The sequence below is a fragment of the Elgaria multicarinata genome, chromosome 2 (genome assembly GCF_023053635.1).
Source record: "Elgaria multicarinata webbii isolate HBS135686 ecotype San Diego chromosome 2, rElgMul1.1.pri, whole genome shotgun sequence".
Classification (NCBI taxonomy): Eukaryota; Metazoa; Chordata; class Lepidosauria; order Squamata; family Anguidae; genus Elgaria; species Elgaria multicarinata.
The window spans coordinates 101540023-101558317 of record NC_086172.1 but is presented as its reverse complement, the minus strand read 5'-3'; the positions used below and the strand labels follow the sequence as shown (position 1 = coordinate 101558317).

The window sequence follows — 18295 nt, the reverse complement described above, 5'->3', positions numbered from 1 at the left end:
AATTTCAAACATTTTCTAAACATCTGAAGGCTTAGACTTTGTTCGGTAACCGCAGATATTTTTTCCCATTATGCCCATAATTATTATTTTTATTTATATAGCACTTTAAAGTATGGAAAATGTTTTGTAATCCTCCCCTTGCTCATACTTTCATCAGCTCTCATATTCTATTTGCAGATAGGAAATTAAGGTTGCTAGTAGTAATGTGGGTTTCCCAGAACATTTCTGAATTGAAAAATCAAGCTAACTTACACAGGGCAATTTGCCTCAGAAAACTTTCAGTTTGCATCAGAAAATTTTCTGGTAACCTAGAGAGTGATCTAATTTAGCAAGTTTATTTTACTTGTATTTTGAAACAACAAGCTAACAAAAAGTACCCCATCTTAATTGTTTCTCCCAATACATCACATGTATTTCAACTGAAATATTTGAGAGGAGAAATTAAGGCACACTTAATGTGTTTTAAATGTTGCATTTTTATTGGAATATTGGCAAAAAAATTAAAGATGATTGCATGAACTTCCCTTACATTGCTTAAATTTAAGAAAGACAAACAAACAAATAAAGGTACTGAAAACTGTAGACATACTGATACATTTTAGAAACCAAAAGAACAATGCATGATATACTGAGAACCCCTGGTGTGTTTCAGGAATTCAACTCACTTCCACCGAGGATGTTGGGGGCATCATTAGTTTCTCTGTCACTACTTACTAGTTCCATTTCACTCCAGGCTATATCCCGGGGTTATACCTGGGATCGTCCCGATGCGTCTACATGATGCACAGGGAATCGCAGGATCAGGGAGGGATCATCCCTCCCTTGCCCCGGGATACAGCCCTACCCTTTGGCCCCGCTTTTTCCACAGTCTCAGGCAGAGCCCGAGACCACAGAGCGTGTGCCCTGTTTCTGCGGGTTTACTTGCATGGAGCCGGGAGATGCGCCCATCAGGGGTAGGGTGGGGGGAGTGGGGGAAATCTTTTTTTTCAAAAAAAACCACTCACTGTTAGTTGCTTGAGCGCTCCTGTCTCTTTAAAAATAAAAAAAATGGCGGGCGCGATGCCTCTCTCCTCTTGGTCGTCGTGCCTTACGTGTAAACGGGGGCGAGATCTCACGTTATTCACAACGCGAGGTCTCCCTTCCTCTCCCCCGGACTTTCAAGTAGGTCTAGCTAAGGCCTTAGTTGATTAGTTACAACTTTGAAACTGCCAAGCTTGTCTAATATTGTATTTATAGTTGACATCCTTTCATTGTTACTAATGAAAATAATTTTTGGTGGAAAAATTATGCACAGTGAAAATTTCCATTTTGGAAAATGTTCTGTCCCACAACACTAATAGGATAACTTGCTTACAGCCACCCGGTGTTCACATCTGCATTGGGTAGACACAGGTCTAAATCCAACACATTATCCACCAAACCATGCTGGCTGTGAATAGATGGTGTACATTTGTCTTTCATATCTATTTCTAAGGGTGATCTACTGCATTTATTTATAATGAAATATTTAACATTTATTGACAGATGTATATTCTCCACTGCATGCTTCACAGTTGTGACAATGCTGTGTTTCCCATTGGAGTTACTAATTTTTAAATCACATTTGTTCCAGCAGAGCTGACACTTGTTTTGTGGTGATTTTTAGAAATGGCAGATGGATTAGCAGTAATTAAATAAAGTTCACTGGGAGAGCTGTAAAGAAAGAAAAGCAAGTGTCATTTAACAAAGGTTAAGGAGATGTTGTATTTAGGAAGCCAATGGTAAATGCATGTAATGTTATTTATAAAGACCCAATAAATAACAGTTTGTGATGGAAAATGCAGCTCTGTGGAGATAGAACCCCCTGAAAATATTTGCAGGAGAGAAAGGAATAGCACACACCAGGAATCTAACACTTAAAGCTGCCCCAAAATTTGACAAATGCAAGTAACATCGATGAGGTAGGCTTAGAAGATAAAGATCCTTCCCCGAACAGTGCGTTCCTATTGTCAAATGCGCTACTATAATCCAAAAATATGTTAAGTGAATCTCCCTCTTCAACCCATATTTATTTGCTACACTTCCTAATGATGGAGCTGAATATCTGCTCTGTGAATATTGCTCTCATTTATGCAGATAATGAATCTGTATTTGCTGGTAGAAGAATCATTTTCTCTGGCTACAAGTGAGTGCACTTTCTCTTAACTCTTAGGCTTTTCTATTTTCTTACTGTTTCCCCCATCAGGTTGTATTTTCCTGCTTCTCCATCCAATTGTTTAAGGGGTGTTTAGGGGACTTGAAGAGTCTTACATGCACAATTGTGCCTTCAGTTTTGAACCCTCTAATCAAGTAGTATAGAGCTGGCCCTCCAAATGTTTGGCCTACAACTCCCATCATTGCCAATGAAGAGGGATGAGAGCCAAAACCTAAGGAGGGCCACAAGTTGCCCACCTCTGAAGTAGTGGATTTTCTGCAACTCAGGGCCATTTTGCAATATAAACTGATTTACCACCAAAATTAACACTTTACAGGGAGCCCTTGGCAGTCCTGGCTACCTGGCAAATATACCTATCTGATAGTCACATTTGCCAATGCACATTTGTCACAGTCATAATTTTCATTATTAGCTGCCTGCTCTAAAAATGTGAAAACAACTGAAGTGGTTCCGGAGGCCCGTTTTGAAGAACATTGCACGTTCTGCTCTGCTATACATGGACCCCAATGACAAGAGCACAGAAGCCCTGAGAAGAGCTGTTTGGAGGATTTAGCTGCAAATTCAGAAGTGTGTGTGTTTTGGGTATGGCAAATGCAAAATATGTAAGGCAACAGAGGCACATTGCCTGCCCTTCGCTTAGCTCAGATATGTTCTGATGCACCTATCAACTGTTCATACTTTAGCACAGGGCTGTGGAATGTCTTTCAGCCTGAGGGCCAAATTCCATTTCAGAGAAATGACATTCTAGGGGTGGGCACAGCCAAAGTGAAAGGGATCAGACCAATGGTAAAAGAGGTGGGGCTAAAATACCCCAAACACCAGCATATTTTGTGTTAAACCTCTTATTGCCTTTAAGAGAAGCATTTCAACCTTTTACAGAAGCATTTCAACCTTTTACCATGAGGAAAAAAATGGCATAAAATCTGGGAAACCACCAAACGATTGATCATTGGGGAGAATTGGCCAAGTCCAGGGAAGGGGATGTGGTCATCTGCAAAATCCCGGACAGCCAGATCGGGACGTTAGGAGGGCTGGATTTGGCCCTTGGGCCTGAGATTTTGTAACCCTGCTTTATGCCAAGGATGTATAAATCCTGTGGTGGTGGTGGTGGTGATGACGATGACGATGACGATGATGATGACGACGACAATAATAATAATAATAATAATAATAATAATAATAGATTGGTGCTATTGGGGGAAGCTTTGGGGGAGCAGAAGGTGGCATCTGATTGCTATATATCTCTCATGAGATCGCCATAGTCTGGAGACTTTTAAAGCAGTGTCAGTAGCTGAATTAAAATTCATATCCATTCCCCAGCAAACTCAATTCTGGTCATGTGTGCTAAACTGAAAATGCAGAAAGCCAGTGAAGCACATAGTTGCAAATGTAGATGCCTCTTTTGTGCGGTGTAGCAGTACTCTGGCCACGTACTTTGCATAGCTGCATTGATGCAGCATTGGATGAAGCTGCCGGTGCATGGGGACTGCAGGCAATGTAGCTAGCTGCCTATTTGTCTCCCTTCAAAACTGCTGCTGGACATGACAGGGAAAGCTAGAAGGCACGAGATCTCTTTGTTTGGATAGGGCACCTTACATTTGTACATGAGGAAGAAGAACTTGCCTCTTATGGCTGATGTCAAATTCTGGCAGCTGACTTCTTTTTTAAAAAAAGAGTGTGCCATGAACTACATTGACTTATTCATAGACCAATATTCTATGCACTGGAAAATCAAATTTTGTGAATTAATCATTTGAAAATTAATAGAGATTAGAGAATTTTATTTGAGGTAATAGCTTTAATAAAAGTTCATTAAATGCAAAGTCCACTCAGCCTCAGTAGAAATATAGAGGTAAGGTTGAGGGTTGGTGGTCTCATGAGGTATCAGCAGGCAGTATGTAATGAGCTAGGTAGGTTCTACCGCAATTATCATACTTCTGCTTATTCATGAGATTGCACCACTGGAAGACCATCTTTAGATTTAGTTTCATTTTTTCATACAATGCTCTATCATAGGGGTGCACAACCATTTTGGCCTCAAGAACAACATTGGGTGACTACTGGGGTGTCAGGGGCTGCACACACACATTCATTCTCCCACCTCCTTGAACACCGCTTTCACATATTCACCCCCCACACACATACCTTCTCTTTCTCTCTAGCTCTTATACACACACACACACACACACACACTGCTCACACACACTCACACAGATGTTCAAACCATTCAAATGCTCTCTCACACATGCCAGTCATATACATTCTCTCTCTCTCTTGGGCCTTTGCTAGACCTACCTTAAAATCTGGGCGAGAGGAGGGGAGAGCCCGCGATGCAACTATTGCGGTCTGTCGCCCTAGTCTAGATGTCAGGCGAGACAAGCTAAAGGAAACACCCGTCATGTCCACCATTTTTAAAAAAGATTTAAAGGGCCAGCTGTGCAGGAGCGCACAAACGACAAAAGGTAGGTGTTTTTTTAAAAAAGATTTCCTTGCTCCCCCCACCCTGGCCCTGATGGGTGCAGCGCTCCTGGGGAGCACTGTGCCCCGTGTGCAGCTTCTCGCGGCTATGCACGAATAATTGCGCGGAGCCGGGAAAAGCCGTCGAACGGGCTACACACTTGCGGTCTCGGCCTCAGCCCGAGACTGTGGGAAAAATCAGGCTGAAAGGGGTAGGCTGTATCCCAGGGCCAGGGAGGGTTGATCCCTTCTTGAGCCCTGGATCCCCTGTGCGTCATAGCAATGGTCTAGCAATGGCCTCTTCGTCTCTCTCCACGCACCCCCACCACCACTCACTCTCAGCCCAGCAGCAACAGATCTTGGTTTTGTAGCAACAGCATTGTTACAGAACTAAGGTGTTGATCACCTCCCCTCTCCAGGCACATTGTTTCTAATGGGTGTCCAACCAAACATCTTTGGAAAGCTACATCAACTACATAATTATAAATGTGTACAGCTGAGTGTCATTGCCTATATTGGTGAGCATCTGATATAACTGTATAACTGTTTTTAAATTTTTGAAAGATAATTCTTTTTTCAATTTTTGTCCAAAGGACTTCATTTTTAATGTTGTGTTTTAATTACTTTTGTCTTGTGGAATAAATGGCTAGTTGTCACAATGGAGGAAAGCACAAAGTGTGATCCACCAAGGATCTTTATTTTTTTAAAAATAGGGCTAAGCAATTAGGGCGAAGCAATGAAGTGGTCAAGTTTGCAGATGATGCCAAACCATCCAGGATGGAAAAAGTCCAAGGAGATTGCCAAAAGCTCCAGGACATCTCCAAACTAGGAAAATGGACAACAAAATGTCAAACAGATTAAAGGCTGTCCCAGTACAAATGTTTTCTGTGTAGTAGTCTCCCTACAAGAATAAGGAACAACTGGACATTGACAAAACATATGTCTAAAAGAAGCATTAGCTATATTGCATTGCCAGCAAATAGCTGAATTTAATAACAACCCCATATTAAAGAGATGTTGTGGTGTTCAATAGACACAAGCAAAAGTTTTGGCTGAATAAGATGCACCCAAAGATCCCTAGACACGAAAGCAACAATTCATGGATTACACATTTTGTGGTGATGCCCAAACTGTATCTCAAATTCCCAAATGTGCCCATAGGTCCAAAAATGTTGGAGACCTCTGTGATAGAGGTGATAAAATTATGCATGGTGTGAACAAAATGAATAGAGATATGTTTTCCTCCCTCTCTCATAATGTGAGAAGGACTCATGGACATCCAACGAAAGTGATTGGCAGGAGATTCAGAATAGACAAAGAAAGGACTTCACATAATGCAGTTGTAGAGGCACAACATTGGGAGTGGCCAGTTGCTGGTGAAACAGGAGTGGGAAACACTGTGGGAAACGGGAGGCTGGATTAGATGAACTCATTTGGTTGGATGCAGCAGAGTTCTAAAGTGATTTTACATTGTATTGACATTTGGTTACAAATAACTTGTAATATTGCCTGTGAAGGTAGTTTGATTTAGCTAAAATGGCTAATGACCACTGATGGACCTACCATCCATGAAGTTCTCTAATCACTTTAAAAGGACCTCTAAACTAGTTGACATCACCACATCTCATAGTAATGAGTTCTGTGAATTAGTTGTCTGTCTTGGTCTTGCTGCCAATAATTTGGACAACCTTAGATTTTATAGTTATGAGAGGCATTTTTCCCTGTCCATGCTCTCCATGTCATTCATAAATGTATGAATCTCTGCTATATCTTTATTTATTTTTGCAGCTAAAAAGCCCCCACCACTTAATCCTTCTCTCATAGGGAAAATGCTTCAATACACTGGCCACTTTAGCTGCCCATTTCTATTCCTTTTTTTTGTTTTTAGCAATATGATATTCTTATTGAGAATTCTAAATAAGGTTGCACCATAGAATTACATAAAGGCATTATGACAGTTGTGATTTAATTTTTAATCCTTTTTCTAATAAAGCTGAACACTAAATTTAGCCTTTTCATGGCTGCTGCACACTTGAATTGACATTTTCAGTGAGCTTTCTGCCATGACCTGAAATCTTTCTTGAATATTCACAATCTGTTTAGACCAATCAGACTTCTGAGGACTGATGTAATGTGGGCTTGGGAATGAGCCAGGTCTGGGAATGCATGCATTCTTACACGTTTTCATTCCCTCTCTGATGCGAATTTCTCTTCCCTTTTCCTGTGCGCTTTAATAAAAGTTTAATGGTTTTTTCACAGAGGCTAATCATTTTACCCAAGATTCAAAACCAGGATATGAAGAGATTTGCTAACTCTAGTAAAAGGTGATCCTTATTAGCAGTTAACTGTGGTTATCACTAGCGTAGATGTATTGCTAAACAACAGTTAAAGCAGACAAGGGAAGGGAGGGGAGAATTCACTTTCCTTTGAAACCCTCCAAACAGCTCAAATGGTGTGCATCAGCAAAATGACGTTTAGAAGCCATGCACTATGGGATATTGGTGTTTCTTATAGGGTTGGTTCTTATCCTGTTTGGTTGGAGTTTTGGGCCTGCAAGAGAAGAAGTGGCTGAATCAAGCAGATTTAGGTTGAAGTCAGGCCCATTTAGATTAGTCAGGCTCAGTTCAGTAATAAATAAAATAAAAATAAATAAAAATAAAATAAGTCAGTTGCTCACTCACATAGTCCTGACAATTTTTGGTGAGCAGTAATCAGGACCCTGGATAGCTCCCTGTGTGCATTGCTAGCTGAGTTGTGGTCTCAGCAAAGGACTGGAGTTATCTGAAGCCTTAAGAAGGTTAGCAGGGCTCAATCTCCAAATGGCTTCATCCCTTGGAAGAGCTGTCTGTAATCCTTCAGGGGGGCATAGTTGATTCTTCAGCCTCGTGCTCCTGCAGACCTTTAGAGCAGGAGAAATCATCTTCCTGCTGCCCTGCTCACTTCTTTTTTTTTTTTTTATAATTTTTATTTATTTTCTACACTGTATAAACATACATAAAACATTACCATAATAATAATAATGACCGAAAGAAAAACAGAAAAACATCAAACAACTGCTGCATACATATTGAATAAATGTTGAGTACATATGTTGCATAACTATTACCTATACCTTATCATACTACAACATCATCATTCTTAACATAAAAGTGCACCCCCCACCTCGGGATCATTCCTGAGTCCAAAACCTAATCGTTTCTTCTGCTGGCGGTTTCCCACTTCCCTTAATAAACACAAATATTAGGAACTGTTTCCAGATTCCTTCAAACTCATTTATTTTAATTACGCCTTTTCTCCACTTAATATTACATGTCAGTTTATCATTAATGGCTATATCCCATACTTCTTTGTACCATTCTTCAATTGAATATTCCCCTTGAATCTTCCAGTTCCTAGCTACTATCAATCGCGCTGCAACCAGCAAACTCGATATCAGCTCTATAGTTTCTTTTCCACACTTTATATCTTCAAATAGTGACAGCAATGCAATCTTTGGTGTTTGTTCTATTTTCATTCCCACTATTTCTTCAATTTCTGAAAACACCATCTTCCATAATCTTTGTACATATTTGCATTGCCACCACATATGTAAATACGTTCCTTTTTCCCCACAACCTCTCCAACAATTTGCTGAATGCTGATCATTTATCTTATTCAATCTAATCGGGGTTAGGTACCACCTCCATAAAATTTTAAAATAGTTCTCCTTTATTCTCACTGATAAACTTCTCAACACTCTTTGTTTCCATAGTCCCTCCCAGCTCTGTCGCCCTGCTCACTTCTGATTGCCAAGCCCTATAGTAGTCTTAGAAGAGATCAGTTTATTTATTTAATACATTTCTAATGTAATAGAAGTTTAAGCTGAAAAATGGAGGGGTAAGTGCAGACTTGTCAAGGAGGTTTCCACTTGTGGTTCGTAGGATTGAGCAGTGTGGGAGATCATGCTTCTGGCCCCTATGACCTACATATATGAACACTGCTGGCATCAAGGATAGGCATTGTTGGCTACCTGCCTAGGGCTGATTCTCCATCAGGAGCCCACTGACAAGAGCCCGTTTCCTGGACTTGCTCCTTATCTTCATCATTGCTTGTTCCCTTGTGTCTTGCTATGGCCCAGACAAAGTCAGTGGTGTGAAGGAGTAGCATTAAATGCAACTGCCCGCTTGTTCACTGGCTTTCTGCCTGTAAAGGATCGTTGGTAGCAATGATGAGAAAGAGGATAAAGAGTAGTATTTTATTACTTTTCTATACCGCCCAATAGCTGGAGCTCTCTGGGCGATTCACAAAAATTGGTGCCAATGAAAGTGAGAAGGTTAGACACACTGAGAGAGGGAGGGGGAGGGTGCTGAGTGTGTCTTGCCCAAAGTACCTTAACACCCGGAGCTGGCACTGTTTGTTTATTTATTTAAACATTTGTATCCCACCCTATATCACTGGCATGCAGATAAAATGTATATGAAATTAGATGTAGCTGACACTACATGTAGACTAAAAGCATGCTACAATATTACACATAAGTACGTAAAACAGTAGGGCTCCTTTCCTAACATCATTCCCCAATTACAGCTAGGGCAATAGTCAGTTTTTACTCTGTTAATTCTGTGTTTTTCTTATTAGCTTCACTATTAATGTCTCTTTAATTCAGTACTACTATGCTGGACTTCACTGCATGTGGTCTGTGTCTTTGGGAATATGCGTTACAGTTCTGCAAACATTTGTGGTTGAACAGGAGTTCTGCAGTACAGAAAGCTGAACTTTCTTGAAGACCAGGGCCTTAGGGAATCTACATGGTGATGGAGTGTAATGATTTTTAATAGCAGGAATCTGGGATGATTGCATTACTCGCAAGTTATGAAGCCAGATATGCTGATAAAGACTTTATGCCATACTCTGATGTGTTCTAGATGTGCTGTAAGCTTGGCAGAAGAATCTGGCCTGGAAGAATATTGCAAACTTTTTATTATTTGTATTCAAATCCAAACATTCATAAGGACTGGATTGCCGTAATATGACATTGCTGATAATGCACCATTTTGGAAGAATTGTAAAATAGCAGTAAATAATTATAAAACTGAAACAAAAATTGCTACTATTGATGTGTTATAGAATTGTATGGAATGATTTATTTTTAAAATCTAAGCTTAGCATAGGTATCAGAATATAAATTTAAAATGTCCTGTGGTTGTTCCCAGGGTGCTTCCATTTAGGCAGCTCATAATATTCCTAAATCATAGCTCTTCTGCAATAAAGTATACGTGAAAGAGCAATTTACTTTCTATACTATGAAGTGTACATCTTGAGATGTTTTGTCCACCCTAGTGATTGGGGCATATTTATGCAGGTGGGAAAGGGGTAATTCATCTCCTCCTCCTCCTCTTCCATCCACCCTTTCTACTTCCTGTGTTGGAGAAAAGTGTAGTGAAGCTGTTGCCCATTCCATGTAGGGGAACATCTGAGTCCCAGGCCTTAGCTAGACCTAAGGATTATCCCAGGCAAATGGAGGGGTCGTCCCTGCCTGATCCCGATATCCCCTGTGTGTCATTTGGATGTACAGGGATGATCCCGGGATGATCCCAGGATATAGACCTGGTCTAGCCATGGCCCCAGTTTATGGTTTACAGTTGTTTTCTGGGTTTGGTTCATACAGTATTTTGAGATGCATGTGTTGCCACAGGCTTGGAAGATGATGTGAAAACCAATTACTGTTGCTGGGTTTGTAATGCACTCAGCCTAGATCAGTTGTTTCTGCTTAGTCACAAAAATTCCCAAAAGCTACATGCACAGTCAATTTATTTCTAAATACAAGGCAAGTTCTTGGCAGTACATAAATTTTAAAAATCAACAAAGCAGTATATGGTCCCATGTAAAATGTTAATAACTACAAAAATCTGTGGACAGTTTTTGATTTCATGTTCTGTTCAGTTTGTTCTTTGGCCTTTTTTTGAAATTGAAATGTGAAGGTTGTTTTTTCTTGTAGCTATTAACTGTGGTAATCATCATTTTTAGGGCTGGTAACAGAATTTGCCAATAACATTTAGAACAGGGGTGAGAATTCGTAGAATCCAGATGTTTTGGCCTACTCTAACCATTTGTTATACACCCTAGAACTGCTGGATGTTGTAGGCCAATACTTTTCTGTATGCATGTAATCAGCACATGCTGCCTGTACTGGGCATCCCACCCTCATTAGCTTTTTGCTCAAATCTCACCAGGTTCTGTTATTCTGATTTGCATTTTAATAATATCAGAAAGCTGGTATATCCCTGCTGTTGCTAACACATTTTGTTCTAAGTTTGTTCTGTTTTCCAGCTTCTTTCCTTTACTGTATACTTGCCACCTGTTATTTTCACTTTCTGCCTTCTAGTTCCTTTCTACCTTTAATTGATCCCTTTAGCATTGCCATGCATATACAGAAGCTGGGACAACATGGAGCTTTGATAATCGGCTCTTCAGTGCAGTGCTGGATTCTTGATAGGTGACCTCAGAAGAAAAGAGCCTGAAGCAAATGTAGGGCTCAAAAAGCATATTGTGAAAATATGCTTATCCTCACATTTCTCCTGAAATCCATCAATTCATTCAGTTCCTAGCCTCCATTTCTCCAATAAAAACTCAAGTTGGTTAATGAATCCAATAAAAGAAAAGTTAGTTTATTTATTTTTTCATTCAGGGAAGCATATAAAACTAGTTAGCGTATCAGAGGGGATGAGGTTTGATTTATTACTAGCAAACTAAGGACATGATCCAGCCAAAGTTAATCATTTCTTTTTACATTTCATTGGTTATAATTGCACAGTTATGTGCATAAACCACTCCTCTTTGAATCAATGTGACTTTAACATGCTTTACTTTGGGCTGTATTATGCCCTAGTTGTTTCATTACTTCATTTAATACTTTCCCAGGTACAGAGCCAGAGTGCTCTGTAATTCTCTGGATGATCTTTCTATCCCCTTTCAAAGAAAATCTACACCAAGCAGGATATTGCACTATGAAAGCGGTATATAAAAGCAGGAACTACACTGCTGCTTTATAGTGGTATTGAAGTGCACTGACAACTGTTGGGGCCCATTGACGCATACCATATACTGCTTTCATACTGCTTTCATAGTGCTATATCCTGCTTGGTGCAGATTAGGCCAAGATCTTCTCTAGTCTTTAGTATCCACACATATTTTCCTGTTTATTTATTTATTTATTACATTTTTATACTGCCCAATAGCCGAAGCTCTCTGGGCGGTTCACAAAAGTTAAAACCATAATAAAACAACCAACATGTTAAAAGCACAATTACAAAATACAGTATAAAAACCACAACCAGGATAAAACCACGCAACAAAATTGATATAAGATTAAAATACAGAGTTAGAACAGTAAAATTTAAATTTAAGTTAAAATTAAGTGTTAAAATAATGAGAGAATAAAAGGTCTTCAGCTGGCGACGAAAGGAGTACAGTGTAGGCGCCAGGCGGACCTCTCTGGGGAGCTCATTCTCCACTAACTCTCTCAAGAACCTAGGATAGCTGACATCAGACTCCACTGACATGAGTCTTTCAGATTGATCTAGAATTCATGGAATTATCCTTTGTTAGAATGAGTTGTGATCTCTTCTCAACCATGGCCAGAATCCAACCCACTCCTTGCTCATGTGAAAATCCTTTCTGCATGACTGTGGTGGCAGGGACAATCTTTCTTCCCAGAGACAGCAGTTTCCATAGGGTGGTACCACTCTGGGGGATTCCCTGGTATCAGGGGGCCTTTTCAAGGCTGCTGATGGAAAATTGAGCTGCTGATGGAAAATTGAGCTAGAAAGCCTCCACGCCCAAGCAGAACACCATCTGGAGCTTTTTTGGATTGTCTCTTTTTGTGTGTCATTGTTGCTAAATGTTTCACTGCATCTTCTCTTTTATATAAAGCCAGAAGTTCAGCCTTCCCTTTATTTGTTGTGGCTTGTTTTATTTTGAGTATGTATTATCCTTTTCTTTAGCAATGTTCTTAGGGCAGCAAATAATTAAAAACACAGAAGGATACAAAATACAAAATATGAGATAAAAATAAAAATAATTACAATGTAAGCAGCCTTAATCCTGTGGCAGTGACAAGAAACTGAAACTGAAAATAAACAGTGATATAAAAAGGTCTTATGGTGCTGGAAAGACTTCAGAGAAGGCACCAGGTGAATTGCTTTGGAAAAGACATTTCAAAGCTGGGGCACCTTCACTGAATAACAAACCATGTCCCTCGTAGCACCTACTACACCCAACTTGGCAGGGACACATGGAACAGGGCCTTTAATTTCCATCAGCTTCTGACCAGAGTAGTAAGCTTTGTGTTCCCTTTCTTTCAAACATAGGCCAGATCTACACCAAGCAGGATATGACACTTTGAAAACAGTTTGAAAACTGTATATGGAGTGTGTCCTGGGCCTCAACAGTTGTCACTACTGTTACAAACCATTTTGAAGCAGTAGTGTAGATCCTGCCCTAGTTGTAAGTTCTCCTTTGTTTTGGTACCTTTTATTAACTGCAGTTTGAGTTTTGCCTTACTTTTCTGATCTTCTCTGGATATATTCTGATGATAACGTTAGACAGGTTACCTTTATATAATAGCATGAACGGAGTATTGGCAAATGATTGTGTTTATCATTAATTAACATACGTAAGGTAACCTCCAAGTTAGTTTACTGCAATGCACCCTACGTAGGGCTGCCTTTGAAGACGGTTCGGAAGCTGCAGCTTGTGCAAAATGCAGCTGCCAGATTGATTTCAGGAACCAGAAGGTTCGACCATAAAACACCTGCTCTGGTCCGCTTGCACTGGCTGCTTGTATGTTTCTGAGCCCAATTCAAGGTGCTGGTTTTGACCTATAAAGCCTTACACGGCTTGGGACCACAATACCTGACAGAACGCCTCTCCCGACGTGAATATACCCGGTCACTACGTTCAACATCTAAGGTCCTCCTCCGGGTGCCTACTCCGAGGGAGGCTCAGAGTGTGGCAACGAGGGACAGGGCCTTTTCGGTGGTGGCCCCCAGACTGTGGAATGATCTCCCTGACGAGGCTCACCTGGCACCAACGCTGCTATCTTTCCGGCACCAGGTTATGACTTTCCTCTTTGCCCAGGCATATGGCAGCACATCTTAATCACCCACATGTTTAGTTTTTTAATGGTTTTTAATGCTTTATGTGTGTATGTTCTGTGTTTTAGAATTTTAAATTTTGTATACTCGTTTTTATCTTAATTTTAGAATTTCTGTAAACTGCCCAGAGAGCCCTGGCTATGGGAGCAGTATATAAGTGTAATAAATAAATAAATAATAAATAAATCAATGTTTAGGGAAGCTCCTTCCTCTCATCCCCCCATCTTTCTTATGAAGTGCATTATCACTGATTTCTTGATATAGAAGCACCCTTATGTAAAAGGTATTTTCTGTTAGTGTTAACATAGTTTATTGAGATACAGAAGTTATTGTCAGGGTTATATCAATCTGCAGTTCTCCGATTACAATCACTGCTTTTAGTATTTAAGTTCTTACCTTCTTAACCATTATACTTTGCCAGTTAAGCAGATTTTCTTTTCTGCCAGCTGTAGTTTATTGTGAATGGCTTGTTACAGAGCACCTAATTGTTCTATATTTGTTGGCGTTGGGCAATTTAGGGCATGGATGCACTTCAGCAATTTAATTTGAACTGCTTTCTTGATTACATGAAAAGGTGCTGAGATTCACACTGCATCTCATTATCTCTTCCTGGGTTAGCTCTCTTGTCTTTCATTTTGTTGCTCCTGTTGAATCGTCTTGGACTCTGTTGAACTATTGTCTTGGACTCTGTTGAACTATCCACTAACATGCATACTTTAATTCATGTTGAGTTTCAATGACATCAGTAACATTCAATTTCATTTTGCCTGCCACTTTCTTCCACTCATTGTGGTAGTCCGTCTTTCCTTGCTTACATTTTCTCTGACTGGTGTTTGAGTTCTCCCATGTCACCTTTTAATTTTATTTCTCCCAGTCTTTTATTTCCACAAGTATTTTAGTGCAACCAGTACTATTTGCTATTCCCCCAAAGGCTGGGTTTTTTTTTTTACAATTGCGACTTTGCTGCTCTCCCTCTCGCAAAGGCCAGATCTACACCAAGCAGAATATAACACTTTGAAAAGGGTTTGAAAACAGTATATGGCATGTGTCCTGGGCCCAAACAGTTGTCAATACCATTATAAACACTTATAAAGCAGTAGTGTAGATCCTGCCCAAGTCTTTACTTCCTTGCTTTGTTTCTGACGGTCATTGTATCTTGCCTTCTGTTGCCCACACAATTTTAAATTATTTTTGGACAGGTTCGTGCAATCACCTCTGCATTGGATCCTTGCCCCTCTTTGCTAATAAAAGTTAGCAGGGATGGAACAGCTGGCTGGGCCAGGGAAGTGATTCATGTCTCTTTGTGAGTGGGAGTGGTCCTGGGTTGGCTGAAAGAGGCAGTAGTGAGACCACTCCTGAAGAAATCTTCCCTGGGCCTGGAACTCCAGGCCAATGCCAAATGTAGCTTAATAAAGTTTTCTGTGTCACCCCACCCCACAATTGCAGGTAACCATACTGCTTGTTTTTTTGCTGATAGTATATGTCACTGCAGAGGGCTTGTGAGTGTTGTGGGGGAAAATATTTTTGTTTTGTTTTGTTTTGCTAACAGTTGAACTTTCAGAAAATACAGTTCATCTATATATGTTTGAACATGAAAAGACTTCCTTTCACAGGTAGCATATGTTGCTTTGCCCCCATTATGTAATAGAGGTTTGGAGAGATTAGGGGAAAGCTGATGGATGTTTAGTTTTGGTGGAAGATTAGAACTCTTAAAAATGGCAGAAACATTCCCCTTTCCCACTCCTGTTAGACCCATCCACTCCCTTGTGGAACTTGGATCTGATACAGATGACCAAACTACTTTTGTAGCTTGGGCGCCTGTATCATTCTACCAGTAAAAACACACAAGAGGGATATAACATTACCATGATTGGATCCTGACGATTTGACACAAGATGTAGATCTGGCCCAGAATGCATGGAGTCTCACAGGGCATGCAAGCATGTGTGGTACTTATTTTTATAATGCTTCTGATATACTGTCAAATAGTCTATAAAGCATGGGCACTTACAATGGCTGACCCTTTTATGTTCATCATAAGAAAAATGACTATTGAACTCTTTATGGTAAAAACAAAAAAGAAAATAATGTATGTTATTATGCACAGATGTGCTTTAGAAAATCTGGTTACCATTTCTGATGCAACCATTTTGTCATTTTCCAAAATAACCTGTGTATTTGTGTGTGAGAGAGTGTTGTATGTCTGTGTGCTTTTGCATATATGAATAGTTACTTGGTTCATTTTAATCTTTGCTCTTTCTTTCCTCCACCCCTCATTTTGATCCTTGCTTTCTTTTCTTGCTTGCCTGCATGTAACTGTGCACATAATTAAGGCTGGCAAGATAAACACTACAGCTGCTTCATGGTGGAATCAAGCCAAGACCGACACTATTCCTGTGTTGTATCATTTGCCAAGTCACTGATGCTTAGTTGTCAGCATCTATTCTCTTTGTTTAGCTACTACTATCCCAAAGATTCTTTCTTAATATGTTGACATACTATAGCTGATAGCAACATTGGGAGTTTTGTCAAGTGGAACATGGTCAGGCTTTTGTAGTTTATGTGAATGATAGCAGCATTCATAATCACAGGCCACATTATCTTATATTTTTTCAACGTGGTCAAACAGTGTGAGGAATTTCATATGTTCATGTGCAGTTTATCCATACTATGATATATTCTTACTTTGCTCTGTATGTGTCATTTCAACAGAGAAATTGTGGAGGTGTATTGTCTGAAAGGACATTAATTGTTTTTGTCTGGTCCCTAGGGAGTTTCCCCCTTCCCTCTGAAGAATGGAAACACATTGCTTTTCATTCTGATGACCTAGTGAAGATGTGCTTTGGAAACCCTGGTTTCCAACTTTGTGTCATATCCATGATTGCAGTGCTAATGAAAAAAAACAGGCAATTGCATTTTGACCCAATCTCTGGCCATAACCCCCCCATTAAGCTTCCTATTTCCATATCAGGTGGGGTGGGGAGGGGGGGTCAGATCCCTTCAAAATAATAACCTTGTGATGTATTATCTTTTTGGAAGATACTCAGTATAAATGTATTATTTTGCAGGTACAGAGCAACAGCAGATAAATGTTGCCCCCTCTTCAGAGTCTTTTACCAACTGGAGAGCTATATTATCACCAACATGGCCTTCTAGAGAACTTGAGTCTTCCTCAGTGGGTGACATTTCAATGAGGCAAGCCTTGGAGAATGCCAATCTGCTTCAGATAATAAAAAGTACATTAGCAGGGACACGGACCAGAACTATGGACCAAACTAGGTTTTTGCCAAGTCTATATCAAGGCAGTGGCAACAGTGCATCCCAGGAGCCTCCTGAGGTATCAGCTGAATCAGCAATGAGGTCTCAAGATGCTGATGAAATGGCTATTGTATCAGGTTTGCCTCAAATAAATGTGTTCTCTACATTGTCCACATCATCATCAGTGACACATCCAACTACTACTGTGTCATCTCAGATAATGCCACATGCAACATCTTCCATTTCAAAAGAAATCACTCCAGGATCAGACATACTTTCAACCTCTCCATCATCACCCCCTTTGCCATTGCTAAAAGAGTCACCTCATATCATTATTGTTTCCAAGTTGACTGTGCCATCCACTAAAGTGCCTTCATCCACAGATACAGAACATTCATTCAGCATAAACACAGCTAAATCTGATTTCAATAAAAGTTCAGGTAAACCACTGAGCACAGTAGCCACTGGAAATTCCAGCACAACAAAATATGCATTATCCAAAAAAGTTGGCAAAGAATTTACAGTTGCCACTTCTTTTATTAATAAGTTTGGCTTGATTAATGGACATTCCGCATTACCAGCAGAGAGACATATATACCCAAGAAACAGGAAAGTGCATTCTTCTGCGTTGCATGCAATAATATCCAATCACAGTTCTCAATTATCTACTCAGAGAGTGCCACTGAATTCTACCAAATCTATTTTTTTCTCTGGATTAATTGTTAAAGCATCTTCCACAGCAGTACTCATGAGACAGCGGCCTGATGCCATGACACCTCATAAAGAGAGTAGTATCTCTGTAACTGCATCATCCCCAGTTCTTAAGAGCAAGGCAATAATTCCTTGGATTTCTACATCAGCCTTCCATACCTCAAGTATTCCACCTGCGCTCTTGAAAATGATTACTGATTTGCCTTCTGCATCTCTGTCAAGTTCCACCAAAGAGAGAGCTTTATTATCAGTTTCTGAAAGTCCAAGACTTTTCCATTTGGTTACAGATTTGTCTTCCCCAACAGTGCCAACTGAAGTTATTTCTGAGGCAATAAGCACAAGAAATGCAATAGCTCAAGCACCAGCATCTAGAAGTATACCGGTCTCCTATTCAGCAGATGAAGTTACTTCCTTAATAGTGGGGACAAATAAGAGTTTTAATGCAGCAGCAGATGCTACTGTTTCAGCACCAAATGATAAAGTTACTTCAAAGATTCATTTAACAAATCCTCATGTCATAGGATTAACCCACACAGTTTTC

At 40.0% G+C, this 18295-nt stretch overlaps 1 protein-coding gene across 1 annotated transcript in view; it reads left to right on the top strand.

Moving 5' to 3' along the window:
* The window catches only part of KIAA1549L (KIAA1549 like), a 190479-nt gene that overhangs the window by 68093 nt on the left and 104091 nt on the right, over positions 1-18295 (top strand). The window contains exon 2 of the mRNA XM_063117318.1: positions 16854-17180. Coding sequence (XP_062973388.1) covers positions 16854-17180 — 327 coding nt within the window. The remainder of the gene's footprint in view (positions 1-16853; positions 17181-18295) is intronic.